The 25,815-nt window shown below is 36.5% G+C and overlaps 1 protein-coding gene across 1 annotated transcript in view; it reads right to left on the reverse strand.

The window, feature by feature from the left end:
• Positions 1-25,780, reverse strand: part of AASDHPPT (aminoadipate-semialdehyde dehydrogenase-phosphopantetheinyl transferase) — a 37,628-nt gene extending 11,848 nt beyond the window's left edge. The window contains exons 1-4 of the mRNA XM_087756529.1: positions 25,535-25,780; positions 24,222-24,447; positions 5,944-6,065; positions 5,283-5,444 (exon numbers count right to left, since the gene is read on the reverse strand). Of these exons, the coding sequence (XP_087612655.1) occupies positions 5,283-5,444; positions 5,944-6,065; positions 24,222-24,447; positions 25,535-25,681 (657 nt within the window). The 5' untranslated portion in view covers positions 25,682-25,780. The remainder of the gene's footprint in view (positions 1-5,282; positions 5,445-5,943; positions 6,066-24,221; positions 24,448-25,534) is intronic.
• Positions 25,781-25,815: the final 35 nt, after the last annotated feature.

Below are 25,815 nucleotides of genomic sequence, written 5' to 3' on the forward strand. Positions count from 1 at the left end.
AGCAAATTACTATTTCAATTCTGTCTAGATTAGGAGAAATATTTAATGCACATGAGAAACACTAACAAATCTGCAGTGTAAGCGGTATTTCCCATGACTGCAAGAGCTATATGTGTACTTACTATGAAGCATCTTACTAAGTTTTCCATTCCTTTACTAAGGTACAAGACTGAAAATAAGTCAAGCATAAAGAACGCTACCTCAGGTTTGATGAAATCTAACCATTTATACACATCACACATTTCTGTAACTTCCTCAAAAATAGAACAAGACTATGAAAATTAGATGTTTGACCAAGTGCTGCTGAACAATTTGTACAGTTCTAGGGTGGCAGTGTTTCATGTTTGTTGAGGTGGAAAAATGACTACATCCAGTTTTTAATCACTTCATTTTCCCCCTTTCTTTCATTTTTTGCATGTTCAAGAGCTTAAAGACCGAACAGAGGACACAGTACAGCACATTCAGCAGCGGCCTACATCTGTAGTCAGAAGTTTGTGAACAACTGTGTTACAGCTTTAAGCTAAACGCACAGAAATTTCTTTTTGTGAACTTATGTATTACTTCTTGTTTGTGCAACTGAAAACATATTCTAGATAAAGTCTTTTACATATTGTTAATAAAATAATTTTTTGTCAGCTCAAAGCTGCATTTAACAGGCAGTGACTCTTTAGATAATGGGGACGATTCCCCTGAAGAGACCCTGCCCAATGGACAACGAATTCAGAAGGTTCCACCTCATTTACTTCACATATCCTGTGCGGTAACAAAACAGTTTTCAGCATCTTATGATAAAACATAACGAACTATGCCCTTCACTTATCTTTGCTTCTTCAGAGAAATGTAAATCCAAACCAAATACAGAAGGGGAAGGAGATCTTCCCTGGCCCCTACTAGTGGCCAGCAAAAACATTAAGGTATGGAGTTAATGAAACGTACTGAAACCATAAAAAACAGTGAATAAGCTTGCTTCCCTATTCATCTGGAGATATTGCTATACCATCTTATGAAATAAATCCAACTTCTTTAATGGAAATAGATGATTAAAAAAAAAAGATAAGGAGGACAATCATACAGAATTACTCTGAGGTAAAGAGTTTGTTTTGTTAAGGTTGTTAAAATTCCTCTTTATAAACCAGAAAACATAATGGATCAAAATTTGTTTTTCTCTGCACAGAACCAAAGTGTTACTAGAGCTGTTCAAGCTATAGGCACACAGAGACTTGTAATGACTTCATTTCAAAGGCTCGGCAGAATGATGTGTCTGGGATTCAAATCAGTCTGGATTCACTCAACAACAGACAGCTTATGAGGAAACTGTACCTTCCCAGCCAGCAGAACCGATTGCTGTCTGAATCCAGTTGGATTAATGTGAATCCAGTTGGATTAGTGTGAATCCAGTTGGATTAGCTAGTCTTAGAAGTAAAAGTTTTCATTCCTATTTATTCCTTACAATACAACAGGATTAACTGCTCTTACTGAGGGTGAAAGACTCCATTACAGTTGCATACCAACAACAGTTACTAAATATGTTTCAAATTGACCAAGGTAACCTCAGTTTGAAATTCATATTCTGGAAGTAATGTATTTGCACATAGACAAACCAAGCAAATATTTGTTGTGAAAAAATGGAAGCAATTATTTGTGTAGCAGCAGTGATGCCAGGTGATTCTTAATGCCCAAGTGAGGTTTAGGATAAATTGGTTGCTTCCTTTGTAAACTGGTTGTATCCAAAATTGAGGTAGGGACCAGAACTGTCTTATGTCTCATTTAAGATTCTTCTTTAATATAGATGCCAATAAGTGCTGTCTAGCCATTCTTCCTGATTAACTGTACAAACCTGGGACCAATAAGGAAAGAGTCATTAATACACTTAACGTTTTGCAAATCAGTAATTAGGATTTTTTTCCACATATCAGATCTGCTACAGAAATATATATATATTATAAACTTATGTTTACCTCTTTATATAAAACTTGTCATAATTGTTATTGATCAACTTCTTTCAGTTTTATTAAAATTAACTAGTACTTCATTCTGTAAGTTTATTTTCTTCAAAGGAAGTAAATGGAGCATATAGAATTACCCATAATAATCACCATCATCATCATGACTCCATCCTAAATTAACATCCTGACACAAATACTGTATCACTCTTCACTAGGCTAGTAAACTTTTAATTATTACTAAACAAATTCACCTTTTTCAAGTGAGGAAAGTGTGCACTGCCTATGTAAATAAAGCATATTTAACACACAACACACATAGCAGGCATATCTTAACATTAATTTTATGTTTTTAAGTGAAGTTTTACTATATTTTTTTCTCCTACTCCTTCCAAAACAGTTGGAGGGAATCTGAGTAGCAATGTCTAGAGTACTATATGAAAAAAGTGCCTAAAGCTAAACCGATCCATCAAGATCAAATAAGAGGCTGTTTCTGAGCTACTGGCTTCTACCTAAGCTCAAAAATACAAGGAGTGGAAAGACATTTCGAACAAAACTAAACCCTTGGTAAAGGGACTGCAAACAGCCAACTACACAACAAGGTAGTTCATTAGGTATTTACAATGAAATAACAGAATTTTTTTTCTAATGTTCACAGAAAATTCTATCTATCTCCAATATAAGCAGGCTTTGCTCTTGTGAACAGTTACAGGGCATCTGAACAGTGTCAACTTTGATTTACTCTGATTCACTAGTACTTCTCTTAACCTTTTAGTCATGACAAGTATAAGGTGGTAGATCTTTTTCTAGTCTTTATGCTTTTAAGTTGCTTTTTTCACATTACATGGTACTTTCTGAAGCATATATCAGAATATTTTGTGTAATTTAAATGGGTAAAATCCTCTTTATTTCTCTCTTCTGTTTTTGGTAAATTAGATTCTCTTTAAAACTGAAATAAGACAATCCAAAATATGTGATAATTGGATTTTAAACAGCCTTGCTCCCTTCAGTCATCTCCTATCATAAAGATACAGGCAGATCTGAAAAGTAAAAGTGAGGTCATTATGTTGTTTTTTTTTTTTTTTTATTTGATAGGAAAAGTTCACTCAAGCAAACTCAGCACAACAGGGAACACAACAAAAATACTGTACCAGTAATATGCAGTATTACAGGTGATTCTTAATGACTTCTCTTGGGTGACTCTTCCAGATTTCTCAAAATCAGTGTTTTCAGTTAACAAGTTGTTTCAAGAATTTGGCTCAAGGGCAAATAATGAAACAAAAAAAGACTTTTGTAAGTAAGAAAATGGTAACAAAATTAAAAGAAACTTGGGAGAAGACATAAAAGTAAAGTGATGCTTAATTTTAGGCTGGGGATTGGTAACTGAAAAACTAATAATTTTTTTCAATTTCTTTTTAATAAATGTTGATATTTAAATGAAATTATATCCCAACTGACCTTGTATTTAAATGAAATTTGATAATAAATCCTTTCTTTGAAATACTACAGTCTGCCTCATTATACGGCTGCGCTCATGGGAAGCAGGAGGGCAAGCATGAAAAAGGAGACATTCTTCAGACCAAAATTAAATTAAGCTTCTAGCAGTAATTACTAAGTAATAAGGAAAAATCAAATAATTATAAAGCATTTAAGTAATACAGGGAGCTACCTACATCATCATCTTCAGGCTGTTTTAGTCAATCAACCACAGGCATGTCATCAAAGACCAAAATTAGGAGTCCCAGAAGTCAACTGAAAGAGGTAGATGCTTACTTGACAATGGTACACTGTTAGCATTAATACAGAAGGCATTCTGTTACAGGATGTGTCACAGTCTTTCCTAAGATTTTCTTTTGCCAGTCTATAATTCCAATTAGTGAATTTCATTACATACTCAACTCCTAGAGAGTATGGCAGTATCAGTAAGAGGGCTGATTTAGTATGGGTAGACTTTTAAAATAACACAAAACCAAATGCGGGTAGAAATGCTGAAAAGAATGAACTGTGAAGAGGTCAACTTATGCTACAAGTTAAGTGTTACTGGTACATTCATTCTTTTTTACTACATGCGTACCATACATGTAGTTTGTATACTACACGAAACAAACATAGAGCAGAAATTTGTCATTTAGATAATCTCTACTGGAATAGTTGTCTCCAACAACATAGATACTTTCAAAATGTAAATGCATATTGGTAACTGAGTACTCTTACTGAGAACGGCGCTTGACTATTTTGTGAAATTGCAAAGTATGTATTCTTTGAATTGCTAGTCAGCTATGTACCAGCTGCACAAACTTATGGCAGACTGCAACAAGGTGCCCTTTACAGACAATTTTAAAGTCACAATGTCTTTTGCATTTCTTCCTTTGTTTTAAGTGGTTGAATGAAAGTGCCTCTAGTGTGTAGAGAAATGGTGTTCTGATTTGTTTAACTTCTTTTAAAGCTTGGTTTCTTAGGGTAATTAAATAATTTGAGATAATTGTATAGACTCACAGAATCATTTAGGTTGGAAAAGACCCTTAAGATCATCAAGTCCAACTGTTAACCTAACACTACCAAGTCGACCACTAAACCATGTCCCTATCTGTTCTTTCTCTCCACACCCTTTAAACTATTGACGCTATTGATCGTTTTCTACCAAATCTAGCAGGATAGATGTTTTAGTGATAAGTCTCAATAACTTTCAAGAAGTAAAAAAACCCAAAATCCCAAGCCCCAACACCCAGATAAAAGACTGAGCCCAAACTAATGTTCCAATTAAGCAAAAGCAAGTTTTTTTCATCTCTCCATTCCCACAGACAGCAGCCAATCAGCACACTGTAACTCCAAAACCACAAAAGCACGTTTCTACCAGCTTGTATGGACAAGAAGTAAGAAACCCAAAGGAGCTGAAGACACCTCCTCCATTCCAAGCATTTAACATAAACACTAACTAATAGGGTTAGTTAATCACTAGTCCCATTCTAGACCAACTGATGAAGAACTTTAAAATCTTAAGACACTGTTCAGAAGTCAGGTCTGAATATGCCTCAGTGAACCTCCTGCATGCCCCTAGGCTGAATTTCATAGAGTGCAAGAAGTATACACCAGGAACAGAAAAAATAAAAAGCCATTATAATGAACATATCTCTGGGCTGGTTTTGCGATCATCAAAAATACTTTAAAACGCTGTGGATTTATATCCTAAGTTTTGATTGGTATATGTTCAATGCGGTTATACAGAATAAAGGTGTGAAGCAGCAATTAAAAAAAAAAAAAAAATCAAATGTGCAATGCAACCATAGGGTGTTGAGACTGTTTATCGCTACTGAAAAAATAAAGTTGAGTATTTCTTACCTCAAACATCCACTCTTCTTCTTTATCTCCATCCAGAAGCATTTTTGTCTCCTTATACACCTTCCCTATTTCCAGTTGCAATGGGGACACATTAAATTCAATTCTTTGCAAGTTAAAGCCAATTCCGACTCCAACAGCCTTTAAGAAGCTTTCCTTTAAGGCCTAAAAAACAGAATAAATGTATTTTATTCATACTGGCTGTTTTCAAGCTGCTCTATAAACACTACTTCTGGGCAGACCCTGTAGATGAAATAAATTTAAGACTTGTACTACTGTAAATGTGAGGGTAGACTGATGCAATTATCAAGAGAAAAAGTTATCAGTGTTGTTAATACCTAGCCTAACTTGCTGCATTATAATGAACATGCAATTGGAATTAGCAAGTGGCACATACAGATATGAACCCTTTACTTTGTTCTGGGTACGTGTTTAAAACTAGTCATCAATCCTTCTAGAAATGTCAGCTGTACTATGGCTCTCAAAGTTATTCCGACATTAAAAAAATCACTAAAATATAAACCCCATTAAAATATTATCTCCACATGAACATGTAACTATGAAGAGTATACAATTTTACCATAATGAAAATAATAACAAAATATATCAAACGAGAATGTGCAGGTTATAGCATTGCAGTCTTTAAATAAAAAAAAAGTATTACCCAGTGCCGATGAAACATATCGAGTTGCAACCATTCATTACTCATAGACTTGATTACACCCCACTCTGTTTCAGTAAACTGTCGCTTCATGATGCGAAAGAAATTTGGAATTGAGCTACTACCTATAAATTAGAAAGAGATATTTACAGAAATTTTAATAGGGTAGTAATAATAAGCAAATTACCTCATGTTATTGCTCTAGAAAAAACTCACTCATAAGAAAAAAATTATGAGCCAACTCTGCTCTACAATCTGAATCTATATAGCCTCGAAGCAGTGATGCTGATGACAGTTCAGGACACAGTATGAAAAAATCCCATTCCTATAGCAGAATTACTGCATTAAAAATATGAAATGGAAGTCATAAACATATTGCGTATTTTCAGCATTCTCTAAAAAGGAAAGTATTTAACCAGTGCTGATTTTATATTAAAAAAATTTAGATTCAGCTACAAAAGTAGCATATAGAGTCTTTGACATTTGACAGCTTGATCTAGTAACGTTTTATAAAACAGCATGCTGTTTGTTAGAATTCACCAAGCTCTTCTGCCTCCTGCCCTTGGATGCTGGGATACAAAAGAAACACTTTTTTTAAGCACATGTAGAAATATAATCTCCCAAATTTACCACATGCATATTAAGACTTTTGGATTTATTCTGCAAGAAAAATGGGGGTAGGGAGATGCCCATAATCACAGTAAGAAAGATATCAAGGAAAAAAAAAAAACCACCGAACCTTCAAATCCTCAGATTAAATTTAAGCCTCCTCTAAAAATAAGCACAGCTGTGTAGCGCTGCAGCAGCTCTTCAGGGACTACACCACTTTTCTCCACTAGTCTGAATTTACTTTGTAGAAGACACTACAGACTGTGTGGTTATATTGATCAATGGCATTTCTGTAATACACTGGAAGCTATGGACCTCATTACACGCTTGGCTAATCACCCATGGCCCATATCATTAATCAGCATACCATGCAATCTGTCCAATAGGGCTTACAGCTGGTTAAACAGACAATGGCAGAAAGCAATCTATTTTCTTTAGTAGGGATAATAAAAATCTGGATAGAGACAATTCCACACATTGAGACAAAATTTTTTCATAGGTTATGCAATGTTTGTGTTAAAAAAAATATTAGTCATATTTAATCCAAAACATAGCCTCTCCTCCCAATACCATGCTACTTTTAAGAACCCATCACTAAATAATTGCTTAACAAAGATGCAGATTCTAACCCTAGCTCTGCCACTGATTCTGTGAGTGCCTATGGGCAAGGAACTTCTCTGCACTAGTGTTCCCCACCTTAAACAAGGGACAAGGGTATAAAGCCTTCTCTGTAAAGTGGTTGTCTCCTACAGATATCTAAGCACTATATAAAAACAGGTATCGGCAACAGTAGTAATTGATCTGAACGAACTAACGTCACACTAAAGCACACATTCAGGTTGTCTGACAATTTCCAGATCATATTGCAAAGTGTAATCTGACATACTGCACACATCACGCAAGACATGGCAGTGACATTTCAGAGATGCCCTCAATTTCATTTATAGACTGAAGTGAAGAAAACATCTTAAGACAGAAATTTTGTTGGCAGTTGCAGTAGTCCGCTAATGGAACAATCCAGAACAATCTAAGGACAGAACTAACTTTCCTCTCTGGAGAAAATGATGATACTGAAAAAACACAACGTCAAGTATGTTTTAATGGATTACCACGGCAAATTAAATATCCATCTACTTAGACAATCCAACTGCCCTGAAACAATGAAAAATAACAAAGAAATTTGTTCAACTTGGAGAAAGGTTGCTGTCTTTCATCCCTCCGAGTTTATATGGCCCATTTTATGATCAAATAACTGTGTTAACACCTGCTCCAAACAATCTACTTATTTTTCTTTCTCTTCTCTCAAATATCAGACAACAGTGGTGAGGCACCAGCCTCTGCAGGTGATTCAAATTACAAAATATTCAAGAATGTCCTGGTGTACCCTTCCTCCACCATTACTTTCAGAGTGTTCTCTTGCTTTCAATGAGCCAGGGCTATTCACACTACCAGAGAAGACTCTCCAAGACTATCCACACTACACTACCTTTAGCACCCAGAGGTGTGTAATGCCTCCTGCATCGTCAGTCCTTCTGCCATTCAAACCTTACCATGCATGGTGAATACACTTATCAAACCCATACGCTACCACCTTTTCACTCCTTACTTACCCCTTTTTTCCTAGATTTCTTCAGCTGTTCAGCTACCCTTCTTGATGCTTATGTTCAAATTTACACAGTACTTTCCCCTCCATTCCAGCTGTCCATCAAGCTCCTCCTCTGAGGAGCCTTCTCCTGAACTGCCCTTCCCTCCTGTTTCCTTCTTAATACAGAGCAGTTGCTTTGCTCTGAGGAATGGATCAGATTAGAGGAGCCAGGACTATTATTCTCCATGTATTCCTAGCAGTACCACAGCCTGCCTAGTCCATTTCTTTGTATTTTCTTGAATATCAGAGAAAGACAGATTCACAGAATCATGGAAAAATTTAGGCTGGAAAGGACCTCTGGAGACCATCTGGTCCAATCTTCTGTTGAAAACAGAGCCTTATATTAGGTTATTCAAGGCCCTGTCAAGAAGAGTCTTACCCCCTTCTCTGGGCAATTTATTCCAGTCTTTTACTGTTCTCACAGTAAATAATTGTTTTCTTTTATCCAGACAAAATTTCCCCTGAAGCAACCTGGGCCTGTTGCCTTTTGCCCTGTCCCCATGCACCCTCATGAAGACAGCTGCCTACATCTTCTCTATGGCTACCTTTCAGATAGACTGTAATTAGATTCCCCTCCTCAGATCCCCTCTTCAGGCTCAACAAACCCAGCTCCATCAACACTTCTACATAGGTCAAGTTGCCCAACCCTCTAATGACCTTGGTGGCCCTTCCCATGTCTCTCACGACCTGGGGGATGAGGAGGGGACAAAACTAGAAGCAGAAGAAAGTTTGTAGATGCTACCTTTTTTGCTTTTACTTTGAGCAAAAAAGCCTCAAACATACTCACCACAATTTACAAAAAATTCCTTTGAAAGAATGGGAACAAGTCCCATATAGCGATTATTCAGTTGGTTTTAAATTTGCATTTCTAAATTACCTCCCATTTGCAAGCTGTTTCAGAAATAAACTCACTTAACAATTATACAAACACTTGAACTTATTTCTGTGGCCATTTCAATTCATTAAGAATCCAAGTTCTAGTTTACAAAATAATTATATTTCATTAAAAATACACCAAAGAGCTTTCATGCCAAATTATTCCAGTATGCATACTTTAGAGCTAACAGCTATTTTGGATACAATTTTGGATTACACACTGTATAGTCTACAAATGATCATTTGAGGCCCAGGGCAAGACAGGGTACCAGTTAATCACCTTTCAGTTGGGTTCTTCACTAAACAACTGAGCTTCCTATTCTGATGATAGCTTTCTAAGACCTTCTTAAGCGTTTTTCCTCCTGTGTTTACTGCCTCTATTTTTCTCTCAGAGAAGTTTAGGAAAAGTGCTAAACATTTTTGGTCATTTCAAAGCCTACTCTGTAAAATTTAAGTGAAGGAAGACACAATAGTTTCTACAAGGAAAATACAAAGACCACATAACAGAATACAAAAGAAACTGGAATGCAGGTTGGAACTCTGACAGGAAATAAAGGCAAGACAAAGAAGTATTTATAAGGGTTATCAACCTCACAAATTATTCTTAAAAGTACTTTTAAAAATTTCAGAGTATCGTCCCTAAGACTTGCAAAGTATTCACCACAAAAATGACATAATATGATAAGCATTCTCATAGTCAGGTTTTAGCTTTACCTTCAGACTTTTTTTAACTAACTAAAAATGTGAACTTAGTATCCGCACCTCGCTGTGCAGTGGTTTCTTCTTCTCTACAAGATGATACCAATTTTGTAAGAGAAATTTGGCTGCAGTGTACATGTATGTATTTATGCAGGTGGAATTCTGGTACATAAATGCTCTAAAATCCTTAATGCACGCAAACTTTAGTATTTTTCTAAAAGCAAATTCTAAGAAAATTCTCTAAAAAAGATCTATGAACTGGAGAAGCATGATAAAAATGAACTGACAGTAAAAACTTGGAAAACAGATTCTCTGAAGGAACAAATGCTTTTACTGCACTGCACACATATAATACAAACACTTCCAGGAATACTTTCTGTCTTTATGTTTTCAGTGAACAATAAGGCCAGACATTCATTGAAATTTATGTAATTGTACTACTGTTTCTTATTTAACTTGCATCAGTAAAGATTTCAGTAAACATTTTCAGATGATCAGTAAAGGATTCCTTTAAGATACGTAGGTTGTAGAAAACTGCACATCTGATCTCTCTGTGCTTCTAAACATCCATACACTGACAAGCTCCAGAGCAGACGCCACACAGATGGGTTCACACAGTACTGAGCCCTTGCTAATATAATCCAGAAATCCTTTCCCAGTGTTCAGGGTTATTCAAAAAAGCACTTAGATGTTGAGCCAAAAAATTAGCTGAGGATACAACTATGTGGAAAAATTTAACTGAAATGCTCAAAACTGCATTTCAAATATTCCTTCTTCTAAGTCATATTTACAGCTTCTGAAGAGTCAGAATTTAGATTCTGTTTCCAATAAATCCAATGTACTTACAGTAATCTTTTCCATCTCAGTGGCAAAGTGAGATTCCTGTAACTCACAATGTGTGCACTTCAGAAAAAAATATTTATGTATGTAAATTACTTATTTAAATTGGTGAGCATCAGGAAATTGCACAATATTTATCTGATTGGTCAAGCATCTAACTAGGTGGGGGTTCATCACTGAAATGGAATAAATTCAATTGTGTGAATTTCGGTATACATAAGATAGGTAAGACATGTTTTCATATGAAATTTGGAATATAAGTTGAGTTGGAAGCAGAGAAAAACAGGAAGCTTGTTCCACAGATGGCTTATGATTCATGGGAAACGATACATATCCCCATCAACTATTAAAACTCTTTGAAAGAACAGCCACTCACCTTTTGCTGGTTTTCTCTAAGAGAAGAAAAATTGTGATAGGAGCAGATCTATGAAAATACTGGATAAAAGGTTTAAAAAAAAAAAAAGAAAGAAAAATGCTGATTTAGATTCTATAGGGAATTGAGAGAGTGAATTTCAGCAGACAGAAAAACTTAGCCAATGGCATGAAAGTTATTAACATGACAAGGGGGTGGGAGGGTAGGGATGAGATTTTTTAATTAAACATGAAACCAAACTTGCCTGGGTGGAGGGGATTAATGAAAATAAGCTCCACTGTGACTGAGTTTTCTTGCTTTGAAATTGAACGTATTGATTACTGTAAGTATTCTGTCAAAAATCTAACAATATCTCTTTTCACAATTACCCTCTATTAATACCTTAAAAATACGATTTTCATTTAGTATAGAAGCCTAATCATAAAAATGTGATTAATAAAGAGGCCTTTTCTTTTTAGAAATGCATATATCTGTTCAGTCATCAACCAAATAACTTCACTATAAACCTTATGAAATTCTAAGTTAACAGCTACAAATTTTGAAAGTGGTAATTCCTGGCAATGTAAACTTTAAAACTATTTCCAATGCTTTGTATAGATACTTCTTACTCACCTATGCCACTTAATTTCCTAATTTACAGTTAATATACTGTTCAAAATTTATATAGCTCCTTTTCAAGAGAAACGGGGAAAAAAAACTTTGATTCTTCTTAACACTGAGAAGAATTATATTGCCCCTTCTCTCTCATTTGAAAATATATTTTCAGTTGTATATGTTTTTATAGTTCACTCCTTTCCTCACCTTTACACAAACCGTTGCACATTCTTTATTTTTGCATTTGTTCATAATAGCTGAAATTCTGAAAACATTTCTCTAGTCTACTGTAAACTCCACACTTGAAAAACTTGAAAATGACAACCTCTAAATATTGGAAGCAGTTTTTGTTTTTACATTGGATCATCTTGCTGAAAAGCAAGAGAGTCAACTGGAAAACTCTAATAAATTTAACCAAAACATACTATAGCTTCTTTTCATAATATCCAATTAACTGACAATTTGTCCCAGTATCTGATTGCCTAACAAATACAAACCTGTATGTTCACTTGCAGTAGAAAATTGACTGGATGGTTTAGCTATTCAGTGTCCTAGCTTTAAAAGTCCTTTTCCCCTAGAATATGTAGAGCTCTGCCTCCTTCCCATAACACTCATTAACCTGCTTCTTAGGGAACAGTAGTCAACAGAAGAAAGGCATCCAGCAAATCTCTGACCAGTTCCTTCAGTTGGCGTCTAAATTAGATATTCACAAGAGAAGTTAGAGGTTTTATCCTTGAGAGCAAAATATATTTTCATTGTTTTTTCTTTAATCTGCAGACACTTATTATCACAACATAATGCACAGAGTAGTTCACAGAACAAATTAAATGTAAAATTCACACAGCTGTGAAGGCAATCGATTTCTTACCTATATACAGCTATTATTCCCTACTAATAAACTTTAAAGCACATTAGATCCTTAAAAATATAATTTGAGTAATCTCAAAAATTGTCTTCTATGCATCTAAAAAATATCTAACCCAAAAGTTAAGTTCCTTCATTAAATTAAAAATACACAACATCCTGGAAATTTGAGGAAGAGTGAGGAGAAGAAATAGTGAGTGATACTGGAAAAGAGTACAATATTAAACCTGGAAAGTAAACATGCTATATAAAGATAAACATGTGTGCATATGTGTGGGTATTTTGGATTTTTTTTTCACAAATTATTTACATTGAAATATATAATGCCATCTTTTCCACTGCAATGACACCTGGGTATTTTAATAATTTTTGTAAAGACTAGGCCAAAAAATCTGCTTTGTATTTTCCCTGTAAAACAGCAAAACCTTATATAGATATGAAAGATTGATTTTTAAAAGATGTAGGAGTGAAGAATAAGAAAACATACTATATTCCCTAGTCCTATTTGAGAAAATGCTTTAGAAATAATAGATAAATATAGGGTTATTTACTCCTTTTTTCTACCTGATAAAAAGCCAAACAGGATGCATTTGTAGGAAGATAAAAGACAATCAGAGTTAAAATCCATGTAAATTACGATGCTATTAATAGTGAAGATTACTATACATAGGGCTAATACAGAAATCTTCATACTGGTATTTTGTTTACACTGTTACAAACATCAGGTCAGCTTCGGTAATACAATGTACACTTAACAAAGGTAGTAACTGCCCTGTTGTACCTGAAGTTATTAAAACCATGACATGCTTTCTGAAAAACAGTGAGAAGAGTAGATGACTGACATTCCTCACTTCCAGTTTTTACCAGTTTTACAGTCTTCAAGTTGTTTTGGTCAGATACAAACTAACTAGCTTATATTGTGGTCTATATCCAAAACTATGAAAATTGAAAGCTAAAAGCTACTATTGCCAGCTCATTGATCAACTAATCCCCTGAAAAAACACAAACCAAACAAAAAACAACAAATGCCAGAATGGTAACAGACTCCTAACTGCCTTGAACTGCATGAAAGGAACAGGCCAGTGACGAAGAACTAATATCTAATCAATACATATCTACTTACTTTCAGATGGCAAACAAGCCTCGTGACAATGTGAAACGTACTACCCAGCAAAATGAGTGACTGAAGTATGAACAGATCAATCTACTTAATAATGTGAAACATAGGCTAGCTATAAGTCCTGCAAACTAACAAACTGTATGGGATGAATAAGTTTTGAGTCCTGGACTCTCGGGCTGACAGTCCTCTTAGTACAGGACACAAGCCATATTTGACCATGTTTTACTATCTCTAAAGGAAACCAGAGTAAATCAATACAGAGAAAACATTTCTTCTGCAACAGATGCCCAAGTCCTCATTGTTTATAATACCAACTAACCCTTGTACAGATGTTTAGAAACTGACAACACAGGACAAATAATTAGCTAGATAAATGACTAACTTAGAAGAACCAGATAGAAAATTAACAAAGCATGGGTTTTAAATCTATTAGCTCACACAGCTTTGGTGTGAATTGGAAATTGGATTTGCATTCTGTGACCTCTCTGCTTCCTGCCATTAACCTGCAATTCTCCCAGTGATACGTATGTTAAACATCCGTTCTCATCACATAACTACTGATGATATGTTTTGTCTTGGTGTACCTCAGAGAAGCAGCATTAACTTTAAAATGTCAGAAAATTTGAGGTTGCCTCCTTTGAATTACTCAACATTTCCCAGATCATAAAAATGGAAAAGTCATAAAGAGACTGACATAATTTGATAATGTTTGAAATCTTATCTGCAGTTAGGATCGTTAAGTCATCGTAATATTAGAGAAAATGCAAATGTTTCCATCGCATTACTGTGATTGGGTCTAACAGCAATGATGAATATTTAAGCAAGCTGCCCTGATAACCAATGTTAAACAAAAGAAAGTAAAGAATCAGAATGGATTAGATAGCTCTACCTCCAAAACTGCACTGGAGAAATAGCAATTTTGACACAGGTGTGGCTCTCACCAAAAAACCTGGAAAAAAGTCACAAGCTATTACCTGGATACATCACATCTGATCAATTTACAGACAGGTAGTATATGGCTGCAACAGATCTATGCTTTTTATCATTCGATCTGAAAATACAAAAAATGCCAGGTCCTCTCAAATTTTGTTCAGACTCCAGCATACTTTTGTATGTTCTTTCTATGCCAAACATTCAACTGTAATATATCCTTGCCAACATAATCATGCCTGGGTGCAAGTGCATGGTTTTACCTTGCTTCTGAGTAGAGAAAATAAAAGTATTTAAAATATATGGGGTCTTAATCACTAAGATGATTCAGGAACACCAAATTCTTTCAATGAAATGTACTTATAACTGAACAGTAGTGGTAAAAAAGATAATGAGCAGTAAATAAGAAACCCTTTCTTAACTCGTCTATGTCAATGGTGATACCTTTTACTTGCTTAAGCTCTTTCCAAGAGGTTGTATGACCACAGCTAGCAGAGCTCTAGGTAGCCACAGTATTTCAGCAAAAAGGTAAATTACCCCATGAAAATGGCATTTTAATCAGTTTTCAATTATAGAACATATCAAACAGTTAAGGCAATCATTCCATCTTGTCAGAACAGCAGGAACTCTACTTCCTTTCAACACTCATGAGGTTATGAAGCATCACACTAAAAATAAACACAAACCCCCAAAATCTAAATAAACATAAAAATAGACTTTCTTTTATAAAGCCAGTATGCTGGCTTTTTTTACATATGTAAAACAAAAAAAAAAGTCAAACATGCTCAGATCTCTAAGGGTAACAGACATTTGGGAACATAAGATGTTTTAATGGAGCTAGATCTTCTTCTGCTACTCTTTAAAAAGACAAAAATCTCAAGGTGTTGCTAGTGCAATAGCACCCACATATAAGATGTGTGCCTGACCATCTATAGCCTTACACTACAGCAGTACTACAAAGCCACCAGAGCTCTCAAAACATTTTATTACATTTTATGAAATAAGGTACCAGAGGGCCTTTCTACACATATAGAAAGATTATATTGACTGAAAGTTTTGATAATTAATTCTTTGCTTAAAAATAAATAGTTTGAAGAGAATCTACCACTTAATACCATCTACTATTCCCAGAAAACAGGCAAGCAAAAACCCACTGCTATGAGGATGACAACCCAATGTCAAAACTGGATCACCTCTTACCTCCAGTGAAGACAAATCAGATTAACTATCACACTATACCATATACAACACATGTGTGTGTACCTATATATCTACACACACATTCATATATATGTATATAGAAAAGCATATGTATGTATGTATATGCAGACATATACACACACATATACACTTCTACACTGGTATGTGTGTATATACATGCATGCACATATATGTATGTATGTGTATATATATGGCGCTGCTGTGAGATGCACAAGGGGGGTGACATCCAGTTCTGTCTTCGCATTGCATCAGATACACTGCAAAACAACATCACCCATATGGTATCACTGATGGTTGCTATGGAACCACAAAAGTATTGAGATAATAGTAGCAGGAAAGAGTAGGTACTTTAGTGAAAATGTGATTATAGGGACAGTATTCCCATCTCTAAGAAACTCGTACCACTGCAGAATCTGGGAGTCCATTGGGTTCATCTTGGTACTTGGTATATAAATGTTATATTGGACAAAAGAGGGGGAAAGAAGCCAATTCTCAGGACCTAAGTCATCTTCCTCTTCCACATGAATTTGACTACATGATTCACACTTCCTAACAGGTCCTTGATTTGACTAATGCAATTTTTTTCCCCCTAGGAAACACAAGCTGATTCAGATTGAGCTGGTTTCTCTGGAAGAGTCCAATGAGATATCTCTCTTCTAAATTCAGTGTTTGGTGTGGAAATGGTCCTCAATATCAAGACACACACACTCTGGGACTATGTCCTTCCACAACACGATATCCTACTGCACTAACGAAGCCACTGAACAGAGTTCCTTGTGATGGCAGAAGTCAGGACACTGCACAGAACCCTGTCTCAGACCATGAATCTCACTGCCAGATGCAGTAAAAATGTCCCTTATAATCTTCACACTTAAAACATCCCCAATTATGTGTACACACTGTCCTTCCCTCTTTTCCCCCTTCAAAATGAAGTCCAAAAAACCCTGCAAGGTGACAGAAGAAGCATTAGTGATTTAAATTTGGGAATTGATCTCTCCTATATAACAGTGAAAGCAACCATGTAAGAACATGCTTTTAAAACAAAACAAACCCTTGTAAAGCCATTTGTTTGGCTTGCCAGCAACTGAAAGACTGTTTGGCCCACTTGACAGCTAAAACTCAGCATGTTTTGTTCGGACTTCCCACAAAGAGACAGCAGTCAGCTAGTCATTCAACATGTTGTGTGTCCCCCCATCCTTCCCCCCCTATCAACACACCAATCAACTTCTGCATAGCTCCAGGCCAGCCACTGTAGCAGCTGTCTTTTATCCAGCCAGCAGGCTACACAAGAAAAGATGCCAAGAGGACGATAAATGCATTGCAATGTGGCAAAAGCAGAGCATGGCCCACAACTGAAAAACTGATGAACTTCAATGGTCTACCTGTAACAGTTATATCTGCTCTTGTAGACACTATCTCCAAGTGTTTGCTATGTTTTCATTAAATTGTTTTTTTACTAGGAAAAAGATCTACATATTTAATACAAAAGCCAACAATTCTGATGAACAGACAGGAAAACTATACAGGGCAAGTAACAATTCTTTAACCTACTACAAGACTGGATTTTCCATCAAAATGCAACACAGCACGTAACACAGGCATGAATGCCCAGAACTTACAGCACCAACCTAATATAAAGGGAAGAAAACAGCTACTTATAGAAGCAACAAGTGTCTCCTGGTCCTAAAGTTTCCTGAAAACCTGACATGACAACAGCAACCTGTCACCTTTAGTGAGGAAATATAAAAACATTTGCCTTGTTAAAAATCAGAATTTCTCTTAAAAAGGAAATACATCAGGGAAATCGAGCTGAGGCTATTTTTTTACAGTTACTGCAGGGAGATGTTAAATATTTAAGATAAGTTTCTACTATTTCATAAGTCACTCTAAAAATCTGCAAATCTGTCTCTGAAACACTGTCTCCCAAACTTGAAACTAATAAGAGCTCCAAACTGTAATTCTTGCCCAGACAACACCCAAATAAGCTTCTGACAACACAGATTAAAGACAGTTTCTATTTTCCAACTCTTGTAACATATATATCTGTAGAGCTGAAGCTATCGGAAATGGGCAGTGTTAGCAAGAAACTCCTCAAAAAGCAAATTCTTAATACCTACATAATAATTACTTAACCTTGGCCCTCCTGTCACATCTTTCTGCTAGACTTCCTTAATTTGGAAAGCCAAAGCTAACTGTCATTAGTGTGGGCTGAGAAGTAATTTTAGTTTTATTTAAAAAAAAAAAATAAAATTCAATTCTCTTTAGCCGCTCATTTTGAATGCATAACCTAATTTCCCAAAAGACCAATTAAGGATTAAATTGTGATTATTGTAAATTCAGTGTGCAGAAAGATACTTCAGAAAAAAAAAACAAACCCCACCAAAACCCACAACAAAAACCAGACAAGCATTTTTACAGTTTCTCTTTATTCCACCTATTATTTTTACTAGAAGCTCCTGGTTTAAGTTTTTTGCGTTCTTAATTGTTGATTTATCCCTCATTTTAAACATATCTATACTCCACAAGTTTATTTTTGCTGTTCTACATTTTGCTATTGGTTTCTATTTTAATTCAAATGGTTTTATGTTTTCCTATTAAAAAACAATCATAAAGGACTAAGACAGGCTTTTTAGGAAGAAACAATTTCCCCTCAAAGAGGAGATTCAATCACAACAGCAAATTTTCCTTTCACAGTTTATCAAGCATTGGTGCTTAATCAATTACCAGAATATGCAAGTGTTTTCACAAACGTGACATAATTCCAGATTAAAACAGTGTTAGAAACGTGACTAAATAAAGCACAACAATGAAACTGCTATATAGTATGTATTCTTTAAGAGTATGTTTAAGATGGCTGTTTCTTCCCATTTTCAAATAGAACAAGAACAAAGAAATTCCTCCTTGTTTAGTCAGTGTAAGGGCATATGACCACTATGATTCATTAGTTCAACAGGGATATTAGTTAGCTGTTTTAACACTACATCTAAAAATGATGTTTTCATATTTATAAATTCTGACTTCCTTAATCAATTAGAAGTAATATTTAACATGAATATCCTTCACTAATTTCTTCATCCCCACCAGTGCATCTACATATCTACAGCTGTACCATTAGCTAATAATTTGGCAATTATCTTTTGTAGTAAAAGACCAGATGCTGATAGCTGCTATTAGATTTACTGAACAAAAAACTTTGCTTAAGGTAAAGTTAAGGCACCATAAGAAGGACAAAAGCACTCCAAAGAACAATCTGTTCTGGCATTTCTTTCTAGGTCAAGAAATTCTTTTGCAAAAGCTGAAAAGCAGCAATTAAAAAAGTATTACAAGTATAAAAACTTGCACATGGCTGCTAGATAAAAGACATGCCAAATATCTTAACTACGATGTAGGTGCGCCTAACTCTCCATTTAGCTTATGACTACCAAAAGAAACAGCATGAAGTTTATAACTGGCTGGAGAGAGAGTTCTTTCCTCCACTAGCTAGACTGAAGTATGGTATTCAGCTTCTTCGTGTGGGACTTAGATACTCCGACTCATGTGTCACATATCTCTGATTTGAAGATCTCTATCACCTCTTGTATTATCTCACCTCAATGATGAAATAATGAGAATAAAAAGAGTAAAATGAGTTAAGTTCCGTTTATATTTCTTTGCCTCAGAGAAAAACAGTTTCAAACAATCAGGTGTGTGCACATAATAGCCTACTTTCTTAGAAAAGCATTTCAGGAAGTATTTTTAGATCAAATTAATTTTCTGTAAAATTCACATGCAGAAAATTTACCCTTTTGTGTCTTTTAATAAGCAAACGTAGCATAAAACTGCAAAATTAACGAGAAAAGATAATTTTACTGCATGTCAAATATTTAATTCTGCAATTACATTGAGATTGGACATGTCCGGATCAAAGTAACTGTAATGCAATAGATAAGAAAGATGGCAGGTTGATTATGAAAGATCAGGAATGAACTGTTAATTTATTTACCTTTGTAATTCCATCTAAGCTAAAAAATTGCATTACTGAAAAGAAATTCACTTGCACAGCAAGAAAGCTCTTGAACCTGAGATCTAAACTTTTTTCAAATACTCAAAGCAATCTTTGTTCAGCTGTAATTATTTCCTAACTCTCTGAAAATGTTCTACTTTACAGGGTTTAAGTGACTGGTAAATCAACATCCCACACACCACTTAAATCAAGCTGACACTTGTTGCAAAATTTCTTGTCCATAAGTTAAAAATCAAATACATTCTCACAAGCTGAGTTTTTCCACAGGAGTTAGTAGTATGGTGAGAATCCTTCTCATTTTGTGAAAGGGTTAAAATAATTTCATATGCATTACCTCTTTTGCCAAATTATGTTCACAAGTACTTCCATTAACAAATTTACAGTACAGTGTGCATTTTCCCAAATGATTCAAGAGTTCATCTTAAACTGATCTAAAGAGAAGAAAAAAAAAAAATCATAGACCTCAGTAATTCTTCAAAACCAAGTAAACTGAAAGCCTGATTTAAATCTAAAACAATAACCTGCCGGATAACCAAAAGGCAACACACAATAGCTAAAGAGGATATTTTCCTTTTCTACCATCACTACGTTATTTAGTTCAGTATCTGAATAGAGGAAAAAAGGTGATAAACTGTTGCATACCTGCGGAACTTTTGTAGAACTGTCTCTATTTGCATTGCTAAGAATAGCTTCTTGTGTGGCCTACCTTCACCTTCCAAGAAGGCTATGTCTTGCAGTAGTTTCATTTTTCAGATTTTAATAATGCAGCAAAAGTAATATGGAAAGAGACAGCTTCTTATTGCACATAAGTAAAACAAAAATAGATAGCACAGATTAAGAAGTGACATAAAATGTTTATGTGCACAAGGTCTCCTCGTTACATGCTAGGACACTATTTAATTGCATATTTCTCAAAACTTTCAGCTGTATGATACTCTCTTGTATATTTGCACTGCATATTTTGTTCATTGGTTGAACAATAAAGGAATGTAAGAACTAGGACACTGGAGACCTCAACCAAGATTCTGTTGGATAACATCATAAGATGAAGTACTTTGTACTTAAAGAAGCATTTGGAAAAAAAAAAACACCAACAAAAAAACTACTGTAATGTACTTCGTACATAGGGAACTCTTTGTCCTTGTAGCTATTCCAGAGAAAGAGATTTATAGTGGATTCACTCTCAGAAATATAATGTACTTAGCAAGTGCAGAGCAAGAGCACCACTCAGTGGAACTATCAGATAAAACGATACTGGTAAAGTCAAAGTTATATATTCATAGCACAGCAGTAAAAACAGTTCCAGGTAACTGTACTAAGACAGAAATCTTTCTCAGAAAAATTTTAGGTGAAAAAACTGCTAGCTTTAGGTCATATTACACAGACTATAACTTAGAATTCTATCTTTAATACTGCTTATTTGCTGGCTCACTTTCTCACATAAAATTCCTAAGTTTTCATTACAATCATATTTCTTTTCCAAAAATACAAATTATAATTCCAAAAAGGAGGACGTACAGCCATAAACAAAACCTCTTTAAAGTTTGGAACCTGTTTGTTTTTTGGTTTTTTTTTTAATTCACACATATTTATGTAAAGTTACATAATGTGCACAATTGCACAATCGGGCACTGATACGCTTACAACAGTTATTTCTTATGCATAATGACAAGCACTTAAGTTCCTTTCTCTCCTTATCAAAAGATAAAAAAAGATGTATACAAGCTGTTGACCGCTAAATTACTTCAGGACAGACTATGCTAGCTGCGGAACTTCAGGTATTGGAAAGGAAAGCTAGAAATTTTTTAACGATGCATTTTTTACTCCTCTGTATACACTGTGAGGCTTGCCACCATGAATTCAGATTGTGGATACAGTGACTTGCCCTAATAGCCCCTTTTTCTGTTAATATATATCTAGCTATCTGATGAAAGAGGGAGAGGTGGATAAAGTAGCCACAGATAAAGCTGGATAAAGGACCCATGTTCAGGAATCCTAGCAGGCTGCATCTGTCACTAGCTTGTTTTAGATTGGTCATCTGGATACACAGTTTGTCAGTATCACTTTATTACAAAAGCACCAATTTAATTCCATCATTTAGCCTTTGGAATCATGAGCATCTCCAGAATAACGACCATTTTTCTCTCTATGGGTATAAACACTGAAGCTTGCTCGTATCAGATTGCAAAGTGTTACTTCGTCTCACCAGCTCATATTCGCGGATTAAATCCACACAGCTGCCGATTGCAGTTGCCCAGGGGGATGTGGCAACATTTTCTTTATGGTAAGAGGTCACGACTGCAGCCATCAGCAATTCTAGGACACGTTGGCAGGAGCCTCTCTTGCTGCTGAAGAAGTTAAGAACTGAATGTTGTATCTAAACCCTGGTTTTACTTAACTGAAAATTGAGTTCGGTTTCACTGCTTTCCCTACATTTCTGCTGAGATTAAACTCTTTTCCTGATACCAAATCCTACTTTAAACTTCAGCTTTACGTTGTTATTTGGAAACCCTAGGACAGGCAATCAAAAAGCTACACAACGGAAGCAGAACAGCAACCAAAACACCACCGACAGGATGAACGCCAGATAATTTTTTCCTGAATTTAGCTTGCTAAAACTGACATAACTAAGAGCAAACAACAATACATACTGATGGCCTAACATTGATTGCACACCTCTTATGACAGCAGTGACTAGGGACACTGAATGAAGAATACACTCAGACACAAGGTAAAACAACCTTGATTTGTTCTGACACTGCCTGCAGAATGAGCAATAGGTCAATGGACATTGAGTTATCCACTACTTCAGCGATTTAATGTGAGGGAAATGAAAAAGGACTAAGTATAATAATGAATAAGTAAAAAATATAAGAGAAAGGAAGCAGTAGAGATAAGATTTTTTTTTTTTAAATAAAGCCAGCTAATATTGAAGTCAAAAGATATTTTTTTTATTAACTGGAAAAGAACTAAGAATATATTCCCTTACAAAGCTGAATGCATTATATTCCAAAATGGAGAAGTAATACAAATACAGATTTCTAAATCTAAATGCAAAGCCAAACCTCTGCACAATTTTTTCCTATTTTCAGAAGGAGAGCTTAACACATTTCATAAGATTTGTCAGCTGGACATCAGCAGTGTGTCTTTAAAATGCCAGCTACATTTCCAGCTCCATGAAATGCCAGCAGAGGATACAATATATCCCTACCTCCATATGTGGCGTGCATAAATTACTTTTAATTTTTCATTTCCCAAGAAAAGCTTAAAATACAAAGAAGAATGTTTGAACATTTTGATTTTCACTTTATACTTGCTGAAACAGGAAAGCTTTTTAAAATGAATAAATAGGGAGTCTTGTGGTAAGGCTCGTGGCAAGAGCAGTCAAAGTGTTTCCAAGGGTACTGGGTCCGGGTGTTAATTTTTTTTCATAGCAGCCTGTACGGCACTGTGTTTTGGATCTATGCCTAAAACAGTGTTGGTGCCACATCAATATTTTATCTATTGCTGCAGTGTTTGCGCAGCATCAAGGCCTTCTCTGTCACTCTGCCTCCTCAGCAAATAGGCTGGAGGTGTGCAAGACATTGGGAGGGGACACAGCCAGAACACCACTTTGTTTTGTTTTGCTTGGGAGAGCTATGATAAAAGCACTGGCCTCGAGCTTAATCTGGTATTTGGGTGCTGCATTACTGCAGTCCCTTCAGGGGTGTACCTGTTCCAGTGCAGCCTTATCCACGGGCCACAGTTCCTGTCACGAAAATACATAACTGCACTGCTGTGGTGTCCTCCATGGTGTGGTACCACATGCTGACCACCATCTTTAGAGTGAGGGTCTACAGTAGATGGAAGTGAGTCACAGAGAACTTCACTTTGGATTTAGTGAAGTTTCTATGCATCTTAGCTAAACATGCCAATCCAAAAATGTATACTTGTAATAATCATTAAAAGTTTGTGAAGTTTAGCCTTTTACAAGGGGCACCTCAAATGTTCCCTCATGATCCCTTCTCAATGAGGTTTTTTGCACACTCATAGCAAATTTTCAATGCCAGTTTGCTACAGTATGGGGCCTGGTGCTGACACATACGATGTCCACACTTGTAGGACAAGGGAGTAACAGTCACAGGCTATAAAGTTTTCATGGGGAACTCATCCCACTGTCCCTAGTTGGAAAGTTGTCCCTACTTCTACCTAACACACAACAAACCCATAATTAAAATATCTGCAGATCCCAGTCCTGTCAATATCATAGCAGGATTCATGACCTTATTTTTCCAGGGTTCTGCTTTTCTAAACTGGAAATATATCCCTATCTGGCATAACAGAAAACCCTAAATAAACAATGAGGAGGGCATTTAACAATTAAAAAAAAAAGCAAATACACAATACATTCAAACACTCTCTTCTAATTACACTAAATTTCTAGGACACAGATTGGTTCTTCGGGAAACGTTAAAATGTTCAGCACTTAAACACTACAGAATCCGCTTTGGTCACTATAATACATTACCTGGTAAATTAGTCTTCATAATATCAATGCCAACTTGAAGCTCAGGCTCAGCTGCAAGAACTGCATAATCTCCTTGATGAGAGACATTGAAGTTGTAATTCGAATAGATACTGAATACGTTATTTGCCAGGAAAGGTTTTCCTTTTGATGTCCTTTGCAAATGTATTTCATTCCAAGGTATGCGCAACTTTTCTGCAATTAATTTCCGTATCAGCAGGCGACCAGCCTATGAAATAAAATGGAAGTGATTCATACAGAACTATTATGCTATGTGCAAAATAACTGTGGTTGCTAGAAAACCACCTGCCTAAAAAAATGTGGTTTTATTATTGCCAATAGAAAGTAAGAGTGCATTTTAGCCAAATCATTTTGATTTCTCCCTTTTATAAAAGCCTGTAAATTTAACCAAAAGAGTTCACCAGACCCAAGTATATAATACACTTATCACTATTAGCATAAAGACAGCACAAGACACAATAAAAAGTAGTCCTAGGCTAGAAGAACCACATAAAATAGTTCCTTCTCTACTTTATTTACTTATTTAGGATACTTTACTGCAGAGATGAATACTTTTTATACCACACTGAACAGTAAAACTGTCTCAACAGCTTTCCTTTCAGTACATTCATTCAGTTACTTAGGCGCTAAATGAAATACTTAATAGCTAAAAATGATGAGTAACTTCTTATAGGCTGATTAGTAGAAGTCTGTATTACTACCACATTGTTATGTGAGATTTAAAGCCTGAAAACAGCTTTACTCTCTTACACATTACACTACTGTCTTCAGGTATAGTCTCCTCGAGTATGTTGATTTTGTCTCATGACATCCCAACATAAAACTTGTTAAGTCTGTCAGAATAACTATTAATAGCAGACTGCAAACGTCCCTTTTTCCTAAGCAAAGGTGTAAGTAGAGCTGGCAATTGGTACTTTATAATGTATTTACTTCCCTGAAACGCCCTTGCAGAGCATGTTTTCCCACGAGGGGTCAGAAATTTGGGCAATGCTGAATCTGCAGAGACAATCGCGTCCCAGGGGCAAGGGCCGGTCGGGGGGCACGAGTGGCGCCAGAGGGGGCTCCTCAGCGCAGCGGCCTCCGCCCGCGCCCCGGGGGCCCTCGGCAGCCGCCACCACGGCCCCGCGGTGGGGTCGGGCCCCGCCGCCGCCGCCCGCACTCGCCGCGGCAGCGGGGAGGGACGAGACGGAGGGCTCCGGGCAACGCGGCCCTTCGAGTCCCGCCCGCGGGCTAAGGCCGCCAGCCCTGAGGGAGGGGAAGCCGCCCCGCGCCGTGCCCCCCCCGCCAGCATGTACCAATGCGGCTCTGGCATCGCGGGCAAAGACAAACTGGCCGATGCGGTCCTTCTCCTCGGGCTGCACCAGCCGCGCCGCCAGCAGCCACTCCTCGCGGCAGGGGCGCCAGGCGGCGCAGGGGAAGGCCCAGCGCACGCTCCCCATCATGCCCGCCAGACGCCGCGGCCGGCCGCGCTCCCCAGCGCCGTCCCGCGGCAGCGGGGCACTCGCCCCGCGGCCTCCGTCGCCGCGACGCCCCGGTGCCCGGCGCAGCCCGCCCCGGCCCGCCCCGCCTCGCCGGT

This window comes from Nipponia nippon, unplaced genomic scaffold (assembly GCF_047370975.1).
Source record: "Nipponia nippon isolate SJK-2023a ecotype South Korea unplaced genomic scaffold, ASM4737097v1 scaffold_2, whole genome shotgun sequence".
NCBI classification, from domain to species: domain Eukaryota; kingdom Metazoa; phylum Chordata; class Aves; order Pelecaniformes; family Threskiornithidae; genus Nipponia; species Nipponia nippon.